This window comes from Rhyacophila brunnea, unplaced genomic scaffold, assembly GCF_057557595.1.
Source record: "Rhyacophila brunnea isolate RB1 unplaced genomic scaffold, BYU_Rbru_1.0 scaffold_4, whole genome shotgun sequence".
Classification (NCBI taxonomy): Eukaryota; Metazoa; Arthropoda; class Insecta; order Trichoptera; family Rhyacophilidae; genus Rhyacophila; species Rhyacophila brunnea.
The window spans coordinates 46,169,833-46,188,684 of NW_028233068.1; the positions used below are offsets into that span (position 1 = coordinate 46,169,833).

The following is an 18,852-nucleotide window of genomic DNA, read 5'->3' on the forward strand; positions in this document are numbered from 1 at the left end:
AGAACTTTTTTGCACATTTTTCAATAATTCCGACATTATAACTTTATAACACATTATAACACGGACGAAATGGACACGATATTCACTGTTTGAGAGCTAGACCGCCATCTTGCATTACCGCGCAATGCAGAGCGCTCATTGGCTGATGAAGGATTTGGCGGATATGGGAACAATTTGCCGTCTGGAGATGGCGGATATAGGAAATAACTTCAAACTTTAGAGTCGTTTTTCCTATGGATATAACGTATTTAGGAACAAAATAAATACACAGGCCGCACTGATTCTTATTCATACACACGAAACAACCAAAACATGATTTTTTCGCGATTGTGGATTTAGCGGGTATTGGAAATAGACGCCTCATATAATCTAAAATGTTCATGGCCATGAAGTATAATAGTGCCGCAGGCGACTTTTTTTTACTATTAAAGCTAATTTATGATGTGTGTTTATCTCACTTATCTGGTCAACCTGACACGCCGAGCCCCCCACAGCTCGGTCCCCCAGGTTAGAGCCCTGTCAGCCCTCCCCAGCCATGACCTACACCACTCCGGAATTCGGGTGGACACCGAGATTTTTTTGACAGTTCCGTTAAGGATAGGGTTTCTAAAAAAACCCGACATTAGTGTTTCGAAATTTTTATGTTAGAAATTAAAATCATTTTTTTTGCCGTGTTTTTATTTGTCTAAGCCCAAGGTCTAGTTTATTGGCTTTCAATTTCAATGTTTAAAATCATTCAGATAATTTTCATGTTTGTAGTTGCAGGGCCCTTTGCCCCCCCCCCTGGGTGCGCCACTGTAGAACAGTATATTGTTTCTATCCATGTTTTAAATCTCTTCCGTTAAAGATTTGTGCCTACATCTTTCAGTTTGTAAAAATATAGCGCAAGTAGGTACTCAATTGAGTTTACCATTTAAATGATAACGTACAATTTACTTATTGCCAATCTTATCACAAACTTTACAGAATTATTTAAAGATAACTAAATGGCATACACATGCCACATCACATTAAACGGATGCAGCTGTTGCTTTATAGTACTGTTTTACCAATAGGCTGTGTTAAAGTTTAAATAGCCAATCATTTTTCTGACAAGGATGGCAAAGCATTTGCAACCAAGGTAGAAATTACGGACATAACCATCTTTAACCATCTTAGTGTGTAAGGCTGTTATTTTCATAATATGCAATGTATTCTTTCATTGTACAAATGACAGTATAAGCTGTAAATTTGATTATAATATAACAAAAAGGAAAAATGATTGTGTAGAGCTTTTTATTTATTTTTGGATGAATAAAATATACAGATTCGGATTGCACTCCATTAATTTTGTAACTAAGGTAGTGACGTCTTTAAAATAATTTCTCATTCTTTATGGGTTCAGTTTGTAGGGGTAAACATACATGATTTATACACTATTATATATTCAGGTACCAAGAGGTACAAAGGCCGCTGGATCGATAAAATGATAGAGTTCTGTGGAAGTACATGGCAACGCAACGCACGGGACCAAGAGAAGTGGAATCAGCTTGGAGAGGCCTTCGTCCAGCAGTGGATAGATTCAGGACACTTATCGAGAGTTAGCTATAGCATTCAACCACCATTGAGATTGTCCTGTTAATAGGACAGTTTCAATGAACTATTTTTTCTGCTGGGGCATAAAATATCACATCAACCATACAATTTCCTTGTATTTTACGACTGCTTTGGTGATCTCTTCACTATGGCCGACTGGTGAATTTTCATTTTTTAAATGAGTGACATTAAATTTTGTCAATCATGACCGCGAGAGTATTACATAGTCTCGCAATATTTCGCTCAAGTCTACTTTATCAGCAGTTTGGTTTACTAATTTAAAAGCTTTGCTGTATCTGGCTGTACGTTATATATTTAGAGTCTTTATATTATGTATTAATGACGAGTATTTTATTTGTTGCAGTCACCGGAGGGGGATAGTGTAATATTGAAATCGTTTGAGAGTTTAAATGATCTGCCGCTCCCTGAGAAGGCCAGCGTTCTTTCAGCGGCATGGCGTGCTGCCACTATACCCCTGGGTTCACCAAGTATTTTAAAATCCCTCTACCGATTCACCCTGATCCTCTTGCTACAGGTAAATTACCATTTTCGCTCCCTACACAGAGCATATCGATTTTTTAGTGTGAAAATTTTGTAACTATAAAGAGAAATCAAAACAACTATTGTATGGCTACATAAAGATTTCAGAAAGAAATACAATATAATAAACTTAACAATCAAAATACTCATACGGCATTCACGATAATATGTATTTATTTCAGAAATTCTTATGCAGCATCCCCCGGCATTATGTTTTTGTTTAATAACTATATTGTATTTTCAACATTTTGACACTAGACCATCATCTATATAGGCCTACACAGAGTGGTGGTTATATTAATAAATGTTTTTTTAAATGATGAATTGTTGTTCCTTTGCCGTAACAATTATTGTTTCCTTGCTCTGGATGAAATGCACATTGGATAAACAATATATGATTTTTGCCATATTATGCGGAAATTCCAATCCACACCCATGGTGTCAAGACGCCACTCTGGCACTACTTGAGATACTCTACTACCTGTTACCTACTAATTCTCCATTGTGAGATTATTCCTTTCTGAATAACACTTGTAGGAAGGACGTGTAGTTGGTTTGAATTTGTATTGGAAATAATGGTTACTAATGATAAAATAACTCCCAAGTCATTTTGCATTACAGGTTCACTTGTAGCAAAGAAGACATTTTTGTATTTGATTTATTGACCAGTGCTGCATTGCATTAGTGTTACAAGCATGAAGTTTAGTATGTCATATTGTGTATACCGTAAAAAATGACAAATAGGCCTGGCCGTCAAAGATTATGGGCATAAATAAGATTTTATAGCCGCCATCTTAATTTTTTCTATGGATACTAACTAATCCAACCACACTAAGAATGTTGAAGAATCGCTATCAAGTATTGTAGTATAAATAGTTCACATGAATCTCGCTAGTGATAGTCCAAACTCTATATTAGGATGATGTTACGACCAACTGATTGTAAAATCGTTTGCATATTATGGTGTTGTCATAATGTTGGTTGTCAAAGTATTAAAATACTTCTTCAAAAGTGGTTTTCACTGATATTTGCAGGATCAATGGCCTCGTTGCGACGATGCAATCAAATCGGAGCTCACAAAAGCCGTGGAGGGTTGCGTGGAGGCGGTGGAAGAGACGGACGCCGAAGATGTGAACGCAAAAAAAATCCGATACCTTCTGCAAACCGCCAAAGACCCCTGGCACCATCCGGTTCTCTTGCAGATCATGCGAGGAGATCAACCCCAACCTCAAAATGGTGAATTATTTTAAACTACTTTATAATTTGTCTTTTTCATTTTTACCCATGCCAATAACGATGATTTGTTAATTTTGTGGTTGATCACCATTTAAACAAGAATTCAGGAATCGTCAATTTGGGAAACTTATTCGTATATACGATGCGAAGACAGTAAACAGTGCTAAACAATAATTTATTGATTAAGGTTAACGGAAAACCTTCATTTCTATGCAGAACACAGATCGGAGATTATCAGAAAAGATGTTATTACGAGTAATGGTTGTTAGCCTTTCGTCCCAGTTATTCGTTATATTGTGTGGATTCAAATGCATGTTATAAAATCAACACGTAAAGGTGGTCAGTCCGCCAAACCACTGTAGGTGCAAGTTGAATTGATAACCATCTGAAATATGTATAATAAAAGAATATTTATAAATTATAAATGTACACCTACAACTAGGAAATGCAATGCGTATGGACCTAGGACCTAGGAAAGGAATAAAATAGTCTTAACATTTAAAATCTTGAAAATAATGCTAAAATACCCATTTTGACAATTTCTTTTATTTATCGCTTTTTCCTTTAAATAATCTTTATCCTTATGAACATTTGAATTACCCTATTTTAGCACTGTCAGTTTCATGAGTTTCGTCTAAGGGCCAAATGCTGAATAACATTATGCAGCTGACACCAGCCATTTAGTGAATGGCAGCATACTACATTGTGCCAGAATTGACATAAACACAAGTGACGACAGTCAGAATAGTCAGTTGTATATTGTGCACATATGTTGGAAAAGATAGTGCTGTATTTCGGTTGAGATGCCACTATGAATCTGGCCATAATTGTGTCTGTTTGATCATATTGCAGTGGTAGAGTGGATCCAGATGGAGGGGTGCGCTGGTGCCACGGAGAGGTTGAGACAGCTATGCTCGATGAGTGGTGCGGCGGGAGCTGGAGCGGCTGTGCGCCTTGCCCGCGCCTTACTCCTCCCCTCCATGCCCGCCAACACTCGCTGCAGCGCCCTCGACTCCCTGCTCGTCCTGCTACGCAAGCAGGGAAAGACAACCGACTGCATCAATGAGGTGCCTCCCTCCGCAGGGACATTTTATATTACATATTTATGAAATAACTTTCAATGCCATAATGTTAACTCTAGACTTTCTGCACTCAGCTGAGATCTCTGAAAACATTGTATGTAAAGCAAATGGTTGCTTTATAATAACAAAATTTTTATATATTTTATAATCTAAGGTCAAAATTACTGTTCAATATGGATGAATTTGCAGCTCTGGCAAGAGTGATGGACTATCCATCTATTGATATTTGTTCTTCCCTAATTTGGAGATAACGAGACTGACACCAGATCGTTGGTCTTCCCAATGTTTAACTCATTGCAGTAGTTTCGTCACCAAACTCTGTTAGCTTGGCCGAATAGGATCCCAAACATGATTACGTGGCGAATTGAAGAGTGCTAATCATATCTTGTGATAGTGTCACCATAATATATTGGTTTAAAGGGAAGAGCTGCCCAAGTCAATCCTCAGGTTAGCCAATCGGTTATTGCAACCGGGTTTCTATAATGACTATAACATTTTGATGCATAGCATTCACAACTATGTTGGAAAATTTTCCAGCACAATTTTGAAAGGTGCCTCGTTCGTTACGCCATAAGGTGTCATAAATAAAAAAAAAAAACTAGAAAAAAAACTAGTTACAGTAAAATATCGGAACAGACAGACAGCGGCTCTCGTGTTGCAGTGCGTAAGGCGTTGCATCCGGGAGCTTCGTGTTCAATTCCCAGTGAGGACACTATATTTTATGTGATTTTCTCAAAGCCTGGGTGTTGATTGTTTCATTTCTATTACTAAATACTACTGTCATTGGGCCTCTAGGCCTGTTGTAGAGTTAAAAAAATTTAAAGTAAAGTAAAGTATATACAGTTAAACCTCGTTAATGCGAATTCCACGGGACTGAAAATCGAAAAAAAATTCTTATTATGAATTATGAAATGTACGGGGAAAAATATTAAAATTTAAAAAAAAATTGATTTTTATTAACCCATAGCTTACGGGCCGCATAAAATTGTGTTTTTGCTAATTACTTTTCAAATGCAAATTAACACGTTAATTACAAAATTAATTAAAAGGGCCCGTAAGCATTGTGTTAATATTATCGTTTACGATCATAGATGTGCCTACCAAATTTTCGATTCCGTGTGTGTTAATGGGTCTTAAAATGGGGCAATTAACCCGGCACCTGCCTCAAAAATCGTATGACGCACCATAACTACGCATGAATTTCATTATCGTCTTTGTTCTATACTAAAAAAAGCAATAAAAAATATGTCACAGCTCCAGTCGAGAACCCAAAGCCATTAAGATAATTTCGACACACTAAAAAACCGTAATAAATCAGTTATAATATCAGAAACACTCGAACAAACGAATGCTATCCAAATTTGAAAGAACTTACCGCAAGTCGCCATTTTGTAGCAACTAGTTAGAGCTCTGCGCGGTGTGTAATATTTCGACACTTGTGCATACGTTCCCACGAATCGAGCGTTACTAATTTTCAAGTGCATATCGATAAATCACATATTAATGTCTTCGGGTTGAGTCGTAAACAAATATAAAGGGGACCCTTTTAATATATTTAAACTACACAAACACTTCACTTATTGAATATTATTGATAAATTAACACGAACTCACATATTTAAAAAAAAAAACAAATACAATAATAAACCTATTTTAAAATTCTTTAGATGTGTGATATATTTTAAAGCAAGGTGACAGACATAACGCAACATCACACGTTGGGCACATATAGCGAGAGAGTTTTGTTTTTTTCGGATTTTTTTTAGAATTCCCGCATACGAAACATCTTCTTCTAGGCTTATCGGTATTTTGTGTCGGTAAAATGTATTCTGGCAAATGTCCCGTTGCACTTTTGGGCAATAATCGTACGGGATTATCGCTAGTTGACGCTGTCGGCTTAGGCAGGGGTGCATTTGAAATTCTCACACAATATTTGTCCACTAGTTGTTTTATTACACAGAGTTGAAAATCGCCCAATGTTTTTTTGTCAGATTTAATAAATTTATATAAATAAAAAGCATTTAATAAATATAAGTCGATCATGTGGAATGCGACCTTTTTATACCACTTGATCGATTTTCTCATACACGACAAGTTGCTAAGCATCATGTCGGACTTATCTACCGTACCCATATTTTTGTTATAATCTATAACACATTTTGGTTTTTCAATGTTTTCGCCAGTTCTATAGTTCACTTTTCCCGTTGGTCCAAATGATGCATCGTGGAGGGTGGATAGCATGTGAACATCCCTCCTATCGTGCCATTTCAGAGCCAAAAGTGGACTATTGTACTTAGCCTCGGTATCTCCCTTTTTCAGTTTGCTGAACTCTGGCATATCTTTACGATTTTTTCTCACTGTACCGCAAGCATTCGTTTTGTGAGAGTGAAGGTATTTAAAGAGCGCCGGACTCGAATACCAGTTATCACACCATAAGGTGTGACCTTTCCCGATATAGTCTTTCATTAGCGTTGTCACTACCGCACCGGAAATACCGAGATTTTCATTGTCTTGTATGTCAGTCCCTTCCCCACAATAAATTATAAAGTCAATAATATATCCTGTCATTACGTCACACATCACAAACATTTTTATTCCAAATCGATGTCTTTTGGAAGGAATGAATTGTTTAAAAATTAATCTACCCTTAAACACGATTATGCTCTCATCTATGCAAAGATTCTGATACGGTATCATCGTTTCCCTAAAAATTGTTCTTGTGTGTTCTAACAGTAATCTAATTTTAGCTAGTCTATCATTTGAGGCGGTCACACTAGGATCAGAAAAATGAAGCATTTGTAAAATAAGCTGGTATCGATTTCTAGCCATTATTTTCCCAAAAATGTCTGCATGCAGGTAAGGATCGGTACTCCAATGTTCCTCTATCGACGTGTGCTTATTTCGAGTCATCAGCATTGATACGGCAAAAAATGTATACAACTCCGGCACTGACGTGTCTGTCCAATTGTGTGACCGCGATTTCGGTCCGAGGTCTCCTGCACTGTACGAATGGTTAAAAAATGTATTCGTTTGGTTCACTATTTCCGACATTATATTTTTATTCAAAAAATGTTCAAAGAAAAGACATTCGGGAGAGGATTCGTCCAAGTCGTTCGATGTCACGCCAGATCGACAATCATTGAATTCGTGAACTATTGGAATATACGGACCAGTTCTCCATGACCGCAAAAATTCAATTGGCTCGTCAGAGTCCGTATCGTCAACATCATGATCAGTCTCATGTTGTTCCAATTCCTCTTCCGACATGTCATAATCTGAGTCCAATTCCTCATTAGTACGCACATTTTCTTCCTCCATATTTACGCACTATAAAACTATGAAATGTTTTTAAAATGTTTAACTACAGTATTAAGAAACGCCAAATCACAGAAACCATTAAACTCACACACCATAGTTATTGATATCAGTATTAATTTTCACATTCACTAAAATGGGACACGGTAGACAGTACAAAAAGTATTTTAAAAATCGCGATAAAATAAAATCATACGTTCAATAGTTAATCATGCCAGTTTTAATGTGATAAGTACACCAGACAGCAAAAAAAGTATTTATCAACGATTGCGGTAAATATTCAACTTGTATGCGATAAATACAATCCCGCGCAATGGCCCGCTCGGTTGAACGTCTGTCGTATACTGCGCAGACGCGGCGCGCAGTTCAAACTGATTTCTGTCGACCGGCAAAACTTGGCCGTACGAATTGGTTCGAAACTTTGGTGATTATTTTATATTTAGAACCAATGCTTTTAAAATATGTCATAGGTGGCAGGAGAAGGACAAATCAGGCCAAATTTACGTGAAAAAATCAGTCCCGTATGATAAATATGGACGCGGTGGCATCGATTTATACACATGCGCATTGCGAATTTGGCCGATTTGTACAAGGTGTGTGACATCGGCGCCGGCCGGGTTAAAATCTCATCTCTTCAGCAGCGAAAGCGTTAATGTTTTCTGCCAGAACAGAGACGATATATTGTCAAATATTAGAAATATTAGTAATACTTACTGCCCAATTTAATAATAACTAAAACAAACACATAAATCTATTGTCAAATAAATATCTATATATAAAAAAATACAGTTGCACTATATATATTTTTCACGCGTGAATTGGACGTGCCCTTCTTTTTTTATGTATGCGACATTGTATCTACATATCTAATTCAGTCGCACGGTTTAACTTCACGACACTGTTCTTTAATAATTTCTTTTTTCTTAATTGATTTATTGATTGAAGACGTAGGGATTGCAATACCCATATTTCAAAACCGGCATCTCAGTATTTTTCGATACCGAAGTACTGGTTTTAAAAATCATACAATACCGATATATTTGGTCATGGCCCCCACATCTTGAACCGTGCCCCCAGGCTAGGGTCTTTGGCGGCCCCCCCTACCTATCGCTGAGGATAAAATCAGTGTGACGCTCTACAGTAGTGTTTTTCAAATGGTGTATGCGGTAAAATTAATGTGTACCATTTACTCCATCTGAATCATAGAGTCATCGAGTATCGATACAGAATTAAACTTTTTATCGTACAACCACATAATTTTAAATACTAACATTATTGAAGGAAGCAGGCGACTTTTTTTACTATTAACCACTTGACTGTTTATCCCGAGTGTGACTCGGAAACACGTTTTCTTCGCACACTGACTAGCCCGAGTCTGACTCAGGCGTTTTTTTTAACAACTTGACAGGAATGTTTATCACGAGCTACATTCGGGAAGATCGTATTTCAACTTGTCACACAGTTTATTTATTTGTTTTGACTGGTATTTGAGTGATATATGAGCCATATGACATAATAAAAGCTTTATTTACTGCCTGGCAGAGCGGGCCTGATTAGTCAATGACTTCATTGTTCCATTCATAGTTATTTTTGTGTTAGGTATGTCGCATGTTATTGTAATTTGAATTTAGTTACTTTTGTTATTTTTGAGCACATTTTAGAAGTAAGTTCGTAAAAAATAAGTATATATTATTTATACTTATTAGCTTCATTTTAGTTACCAACCAATACCATCTACGGCGAATAAAGAAAGGCCTACTAGACGTGCAAAGTATGCTGCTCACATATGAATGAAAACGACAAACGAATACGGAATGAGACGAGATTGTGATGTAGGGTTGTGTATTGAATTTTTCAAAATTTACCATACCAAAAAGACTTTATTATTTCCGTAAAATTTAAAACATAAACCTACATATCTGTTGTGATAAAAAGTAAAAAAACATGTAAACAATTTATAATAAAACGTTAAAAGAAAATTTGACATTTTTCATAAAATTTTAAATATTGTAAAAAAGTGTTAATTTAATGTGAAAAAAAGTAAAACAAACGTAAGAATAAAATTTTTAATAAATCTATATATATATAAAACAAAGTGGGGTTAGTTACACCATTTATAACTCAAGAACGGCTGGACCGGTTTTTATAATCTTTGATTTGTTGGATTTGTCTCCACCCCGAATAGCAGAATAACTATTAAAACATTGGATAAATTACGGAAAAAATAAATTATGAAGAAAATTCATTTTCTCATACATTTTGAACAATGAACGAAAATAAAAGAAAATCACAAAAAATTTTAATCCGTATACAACGCCATCTCTGATACATGACAGAAACAATAAACAAGAAACAAACAAACAAAAGAAAGAATGATAGTCGAAATTTACTGTCAATGGTGTAGTGTGCCCAATATTTCGTGCTTCATGTCAACAGCTCAATTTGCTTGAAAATGATACTCATTGGGATATGACAATCGCTGAAGCAATTGTTTTTACATCTCCAAATCAGATACGCACATTATTTGCTATCATTATTTCGACATGCTTCCTATCGAATCCACGTGAACTGTGGAACAAGTACAAGGATGACATGTCAGAAGACATTTTACATCGAATTTGTGTCAGTTTAGGGAATCCCGATCTCAAGGTGAATGAGGAGATACATAACCAGGCTTTGCTTTTAAAGATCGAATACATGTGTTACCTCATGTGCGGCAGTTTGTTAGTCAAGTTAGGAATGCCAACGCCACATCGTGGAATGAACGACGCTTTCAATCGAGAATTGGAACGTGAACGTGAATATGATCGAGATGCATTGAACCAATCAGTTCGAACGAATGTACCACTGTTGAACCCCCAACAGAAAAAAGTGTACGATACGTTAATGAAGGCAATTAATGATGGAAATGGTGGCTTATTTTTCCTCGACGCGCCCGGTGGAATTGGGAAGACATTCCTCATGTCATTGATTTTGGCTACTGTTTGTGCGAGATCCGAAAATGCTGTAGCAGTTGCTTCTTTTGGGATAGTGGCCACGTTGCTAGAAGGATGCCAAACGTCTCATTCAAAGTTGAAATTGCCCTTAAACCCGCAAACGACTGAAAAACCGACATGCAACATTGCAAAACACTTAGTAATGGTTAAAGCTTTGTTAGCAAGTAAAATCATCACCTGGGATGAATGCACAATGGCGCACAAACGCGCATTGAAAGCACTCAATCAAACTATGAAAGATCTGCGTAATGACTCAAGAAGTTTTGGAAGCGTAATGATTCTACTATCTGGCGATTTCCGCCAAACACTACCAGTCATTCCAAGATCGGCCGCTGCCGATGAAATAAATGCTTGCCTCAAATCATCGACTCTGTGGCGCTATGTGAAGAACTTCAGCTGACGACAAACATGCGAGTTGCATTGCTACACGATCCATCTGCTGAGAATTTCTCCAAGCAATTGCTGACTATCGGTAACGGCCGATGAATCGAACGGATTGATTTGTTTCTGCTGAATTTTGTTGCAAATCGTTGGTCCACTACACATTGGTACACTACGTACGACTCTGTGGCGCTATGTGAAGAACTTCAGCTGACGACAAACATGCGAGTTGCATTGCTACACGATCCATCTGCTGAGAATTTCTCCAAGCAATTGCTGACTATCGGTAACGGCCGATGAATCGAACGGATTGATTTGTTTCTGCTGAATTTTGTTGCAAATCGTTGGTCCACCACACAATGGTACACATTCCTTCAAATCTATCGACTGTGTAACAAACGAAGACGAAGCAACCAACTATCCAACTGAATTTTTAAACTCATTGGATCTGCCTGGCTTGCCACCGCACAATTTACAACTGAAGGTTGGCTCGGTAGTTATTATGCTTTGAAATCTGAACCAACCAAAACGGAACATGGGCAATTTGATTCACGCGACGATAATCAAAGGAATGTTCAAAGGTGAGGAAGTTCTCATTCCGAGAATTTCGATGATCCCAACCGATATGCCATTCAAGTTTAAACGAATTCAATTTCCAATTCATCTTGAATTCGGCCATGACGATCAACAAATTACAAGGCCAATCCTTGAGTGTTTGTAGCCTGAATCTATAAAATGAATTTTTCTCTTACGGTCAATTGTACGTAAAATGTTCATGTGTCGGCAAACCATCTGCTTTGTTCGTTTTCGCACCTGACAACAAAACGAAAAATGTCGTATATCACAAGGTGTTTCAATGAAGGGAATCGACCTAAGTGCAACCCATCCATTTCGTTTTCGCTGAATTTTTGCAATTTCGTCTTAACTAAGGACGAACTCATCAACAAAGTGTTACCGAACATCATTGCTAACCACAAAAATCACAATTGGTTGAGTGAACGAGCATTCTTGCGGCAAAGAACAAATATGTGGATCACTTAAACTTCACAATTCAAAATCAAATCGTTGGTCCACTGCATTCCTTCAAATCTATCGACTGTGTAACAAACGAAGACGAAGCAACCAACTATCCAACTGAATTTTTAAACTCATTGGATCTGCCTGGCTTACCACCGCACAATTTACAACTGAAGGTTATACGTAGCATGGTCATGTGTCGGCAAACCATCTGCTTTATTCGTTTTCGTACCTGACAACAAAACGAAAATGTCATATATCACAAGGTGCTTCAATGACGGGGATCGACCCGAGTGCAACCCATCCAGCAAATAGTTTAACGGAAAGTAGTGCAACAATGCTACGCGAATCATTTCGATTCGCTTCAATAAAGCAAATGCCTTGCTGCCACGTGAATTACATTCTTTCTTTTTCTTTTGACCATGTCCGATCCTAATAGGATCATATGGGCCTCCACAGAGTGGAGGTTTGTACTAACAGATTTTATTTTTACGAGAAATGGATGTCAGCCACTTGCTCAACGTATTAGGACCATACTCTGACTCATGCACAAATTGAAAAACAATATGTGAACTTGCCAGACCCAGGATTCGAACCTGGAACCCTCGACACTATAGACCGGCGCTTAATCCATGCGGTCATCGTGGGTGTACAGTTCAATGTAATTAATACACATTTATTGAACTTATTCATGTTGAGTATTCATTTTAACATAAAAAACTGAATTTAATTCAGCTAATAAGTTAACACAAGATTATTGATTCTGAGGCGGTACGAAGTTCGCCGGGTCAGCTAGTTGTTTATAAAATGTTTAAAAAAATATCTGACAATTTTTAGACACTCTTTCTCACCAAAATATAACTGGGAAGTGGTTAAACCAAATTTGTGATGTGTGTTTGTGGGCCATGTATTCGGTATTGAAAGTGGATATAAAATGTATTAATTAATATAAAAGGTTTAGTAGGACTGTATTTTTTTATTCATCTAGTTTATTTCCCTTGGCCTTCGACCTTGGTGACGGGCAGGTCCAAAATACATTATTACATTATAGGTAGATATACTTACTTCCCTGATTTTAATTTTATCATAATATTTTCACCAGTTGCTGGCGGAACTTATAAATTGTCAGGTCTATTTTTAGATGTGTCTTAAATTGCGTTTAGGTACTTGTATAATCATTAAAAACCTCGGTCCTAATGGCGAATATTTATAATATAATAAATAGTAAGTCTACTTATAATGGACTTGCCGGTGCCTAATAGTTAGATGTTCATCTACTCTCAATAGTAGCTTATAAAATAATAGAGAGATATATTTTTTTGAACAAAAAAGTGAGCAATATAGTAAAACCTCGTTAATACGAATTCCATGGGACCGAATCGAAAACAAATTGGAATTACGAATTATGAAATGTATGGGGGGAAAATATTAAAATTTTGAAAAATAAAAGTCTCACAATTTTCAATGACTGGCTCATGAAATAGTGTAATTTATTACGATTTATTGAATATTTTTATATGCCAGGACCTGAAATCATTTCTAATGATGAAATTCGAATTAAAGGTATGGTTTTATATGAAAATAATGTTCAAGGGACTTTTTTTTCGGGAAAATTTCAAATTACGGCGAATTTCGAATTATCAGTGTTCTTACTAATGAGGTTTTACTGTATTGTTTTTGGTTTTACTTCTTATGGGATAAAAGTAAAGAACTAGTTTAGTGTAAAAAGTGTAATAAAACATTAGGTGTAATTACCAGTGGGGTGCATCCAAGATCACTCCTTAAAATAAATTTATTGAAAGATCATTCGAAGAAGAAAGTGCCAATAGTTCAAGGTATTTGTAAACATCAGTATCTCTACCATATCTTGCATTTATCTATCTTTACCTGTTTTTATATTATTACATACATATATTGTACTTATTTAGATATTTTTGCTATACAATATTAACATTTTAGAAAGATTTTTATATAATACTAGCTGAAGTACCCGGCTTCGCACGGGGTCGCTTCGTGGTTATATTTATCTTAGATATTTGAAAAATAATAAGAGGTAATTATTTCTTTAATATTAAAATATCTGTGTAATACAATATGGCAATATGAAAATAATTATAATAGGAGTAAAGGTCAAACATAAGAACACTAAATTAATATCGAATCCAAAATATGAAAACGTTATTAATGTTATAAATATGTAGTAAAAAAAAAAATCAAAATTGGATGGAACAAACAAACAACAAACTTTGTATGTTATATAATAATAATTTAGAAACCGCACACAACTGACAAAAGTTTCATCGCAATCGGATGAATGGTATAGGAACGCATACGAATAGTATAAGAAGATGATTTTATAATTCAGAAACCTTCGTGGGCATGCGCCTGACAACTCACCAAAGTTTCATTGCAATCGGATTAATGGTATAGGAACGCATACGAATAGAAGAAGAAGAAGATGGTTGTACTAATTCAAAAACCTTTGCGGGCTTGCGCACAACAACTGGTCAAAATTTCATCACAATCTGATGAATGGCATAAGAACGCATACAAATAGAAGAAGAAAAAGATGATTGTAGTAATTCAGAAACCTTTGCGGGCAAGGGCACAACAACTCACCAAAGTTTCATTGCAATCGGATGAATGGTATAGGAACGCATACGAATAGAAGAAGAAGAAGATGGTTGTACTAATTCAGAACTCTTCGCGGGCGTGCTCACAACAACTGGTCAAAATTTCATCGCAATCGGATGAATGGTATAAGAACGCATACAAATAGAAGAAGATAGAATAGAAGAAAAAGAAAATAGTTGTAACAATTCAGAGACCTTTGCGGCGTGAGCACAACAGTCGATCAAAATTTCATTGCAATCGGATGAATGGTATAGGAACGCATACGAATAGAAGATAGAATAGAAGAAGAAGATGGTTGTACCAATTCAGAAACCTTCGTGGGTGTTGGCACAATTACTGACGAAAAATTTGTTGCAATCGGATGAATGGAATAGAAACGCATACAAATAGAAGAATATAGAATAGAAGAAGAAGAAGATAGTTGTACTAATTCAAAAACCATTGCGGGTGTTACCACAACAACTGACGAAGGTTTCATCGCAATCGGATAAATGGTATAGGGACCATACGAATAAAAGAACATAGAATGAAGAAGAAGAAGAATAAGATGGTTGTACTAATTCAGAAACCTTCGCGGGTGTAGGCACAATTACTAACGAAAATTTTATTGCAATCGGATGAATAGAATAGGAACGCATACGAATAGAAGAATATAGAATAGAAGAAGAAGAAGAAGAAGATGGTTGTACTAATTAAAAAACCATTGCGGGTGTTACCACAATAACTGATGAAGGTTTCATTGCAATCGGATGAATGGTATAGGGACCATACGAATAAAAGAAGATAGAATGAAGAAGAAGAAGAAGATAGTTGTACTAATTCAGAAACCTTTGCGGGTGTTGGCACAATTACTGACGAAAATTTTATTGCAATCGGATGAATGGAATAGGAACGCATACGAATAGAAGAATATAGAATAGAAGAAGAAGAAGAAGAAGAAGAAGAAGAAGAAGAAGAAGAAGAAGAAGAAGAAGATGGTTGTACTAATTCAAAAACCATTGCGGGTGTTACCACAACAACTGATGAAGGTTTCATCGCAATCGGATAAATGGTATAGGGACCATACGAATAAAAGAAGATAGAATGAAGAAGAAGAAGAAGATGATGATTTTTCTAATTCAGAAACCTTTATGGGTGTGCATACAACCACTTACCAAAATTTCATTGCAATCGGATGAATCGTATAGGAACCATACGAATAAAAGAAAATATAATGAAGAAGAAGATGATGATTTTTCTAATTCAGAAACCTTTATGGGTATGCATACAACCACTTACCAAAATTTCATTGCAATCGGATGAATGGTATAGGAACGCATACGGGACAGACAGACAGACATTCATTTTTATATATTAGTATAGCCTATACTCTTCCCGCAAGTGCAAGCAATAAGTTTACAAAGTTTTATCGCAATCGGATGAACGGTATGGCTGCGCATTAAATACGAACAAACAAACACACAAATATTAATTTTTATATATTAGTTATATTTTTTGGTTTCTGTTTATTTATATTTTTCAACAATACCGGTATTCAATTGGAAATACTGATATCAGTATTTTCATTCGGTATTGCAATCACTAGCCGTACGGTAGCTGAAAAACAAACCACTTTGTAATGCGCACTATTATTTCCAGATCAAAGCTTTGGAGACCAAGGAAGCGTTGGCGGTGATCGGGCGACTTGCGACACGTGACCGGAGCAGTGGAAGGCTGTGGAAATATGCTCATGACACATCACTCCTCTGCGCTCAGGTAAGCATCTTATCTATCAAAACTTTTACACCACCACTCCTGCATATTATGCCCATCAGAAAGCATTGCACTCAACACATACAACATATCGTGAATTGGGGCATTCTATGGGGAAGGATAGATTTGGTGGAAATAGATACCTGTATGTATATTTTGACAGGTACTCTCATGGTAGGTTATTATTTTATTTAGTTTTGGGCTGTCACAGCATCGTAGATTACACTTTTAGCCTAAGTTGACAGCACACCTTATTTACTATATTATCTCTTATGAATGGTGTCTGCAATGAGTCTAAAATGACAAGGAAAGATGGAAGAAGAACATAGACATACTTATGGAGATAGTCTTTATATAATATACAGTCGAACTCAGGTATTACGATCTCGGACATAGCGAGATCTCAGATGTAATGAGGAAACAATCGTTGATATTTTGGTTTATGATTTTCTCCATACATTTATTCACTGTTATAACGAGCAATTTATTGGATATACCGAGCTAAAATACTGTTGATGTGTCGATCGTTTAAAAACATTTCGACCCTAAGCAATAAAATCCGATCGGACAGGATGCTGACAGGGTTGGATTACATTTATGACACTAGTTAAGTGTCTAATTGTTGTTTTCACCGAACATAATGAAAAGTATCCACACACAAGGTTGAAAAATCCAAGGTTTGTGAAGTCCGTAGGTACCTACCAGTGTTCATTACAATAAACAACTTCTTTTGTAGTTTATGAATGCCATGCTTGTTTCGGGGATTTTTACGATGGTTTTCAGATTTTTTATTTTCGACTTTTTGTGTAATGTGACTGCTCATTTAAAAATACCTATTCTCTGATAGAACGAGCAAATTCAGTCGGTCTAATCTTCCTCGTAATAACCAAGTTCGACTGTATAGTGAAACTGATAATAGGGTTACGAAGACGAATGACTAAATTAGTTATTTGCTATAGTACTGTGAGATTTATTTACCTGCGCCTTTATTCCAATATACCCACCACAAGTGGAATATATCACGCCCAGATTATCGAATTTTCATCACCTTGGTTCCTTCCTTAGCACTCTAGCCAATTGCCTACATTCCACTCGCGGTGGGTACATTGGAATAAAGGCGCTGGACTGCACTGAAATAAAAACACATTAACCCATTGGCGACCAAGTTTATTTTTATATAGAATATATAGAATACAAAATTGACTTCCATCAATCAAATGTTAATAACTCAAAAAGTATGTGTTTGAATCATTTGATTTTTTGTACATAAGTAAAATAAGGATGCTCTAATATGATTTAAAATCTGAGGTTATTTAAAAAACAGAAAAGAAAAAAAAAATATTTAAAGCGAGATAGGGTTCAAGTTCGAGATAGGGTATAAGTTCAATCAATAAAAAATTCATTTATTTTTCTTCAGAATTTTAAGTTAAGTGCTAAATAAAAAACCAATTACGTCCTAAGGATTTAAAAAACTGCTTGTATTATATAGGGTAATCAATTTTCATATGATAACCCATAAAATATCTGAAAATTATTGACAAATGCCGTAGTTTTCACATTTCTAGCAATAAGTGAAATTTTGCGAATTTATTCCGAAATTTCAAAAGTTACGATTTTTTGTTCCGAACTTCAAAATACTAATGATAATTTGTAATAAAACCGTTCCCTGTATTATCCTGTATCTAAAATCACTTCCAAGGTTTGAAAATATTTTAACAGATGTTCATTCTTAACACTGATAAAAAAAGGTTAATAACCTCGATATTATTAGTTTTGAACTGTTTACTATCACCGAAACATGAATACATAAGATGATTCTATGCCAGGGCACTATTTTACGAAATATTGAACTAAAGATTCAACCAACAAGCAATTAAAGTTTGATTTTTACTAAAACGCGTGTTTTCGAATACATATAATTTTTCAACAGCAAATATCTCATAAACGGATAGAGATAGAAAAAACGTATTATATAAACATTTTAGGAAATCTACTAAGCTTTAATTCTGTATATAACAATATTTTTTCTACGACCAACCGTTTTTGAGATTTGAGAAAATTTTGCGGTTTTTTGACCGCCAAAACGTCGCTGTAGGATAGGTTTGTCGAATAGACCAAATGTCAAATGTTCAGGAGACGAAAAACAAATTTCATTATCCTATATTTAAATACATTGAGGTATTTGAATTGTTGTTTTTGCAGCATATGAATGCTGTATTCATTGCAAAGCAATTTAAAGAAAATGATAACAGTATTAACCACTTAATTCATTGATAACACCTTTTGTTTTCAAATACGCACCGTGGATATTCGACAAATTTTCAG

At 35.8% G+C, this 18,852-nt stretch overlaps 1 protein-coding gene across 1 annotated transcript in view; it reads left to right on the forward strand.

Moving 5' to 3' along the window:
* LOC147067448 (uncharacterized) overlaps positions 1-18,852 on the forward strand; it is a 62,598-nt gene that overhangs the window by 5,857 nt on the left and 37,889 nt on the right. The window contains exons 2-5 of the mRNA XM_085953974.1: positions 1,940-2,110; positions 3,150-3,351; positions 4,204-4,418; positions 16,414-16,530. Coding sequence (XP_085810100.1) covers positions 1,940-2,110; positions 3,150-3,351; positions 4,204-4,418; positions 16,414-16,530 — 705 coding nt within the window. The remainder of the gene's footprint in view (positions 1-1,939; positions 2,111-3,149; positions 3,352-4,203; positions 4,419-16,413; positions 16,531-18,852) is intronic.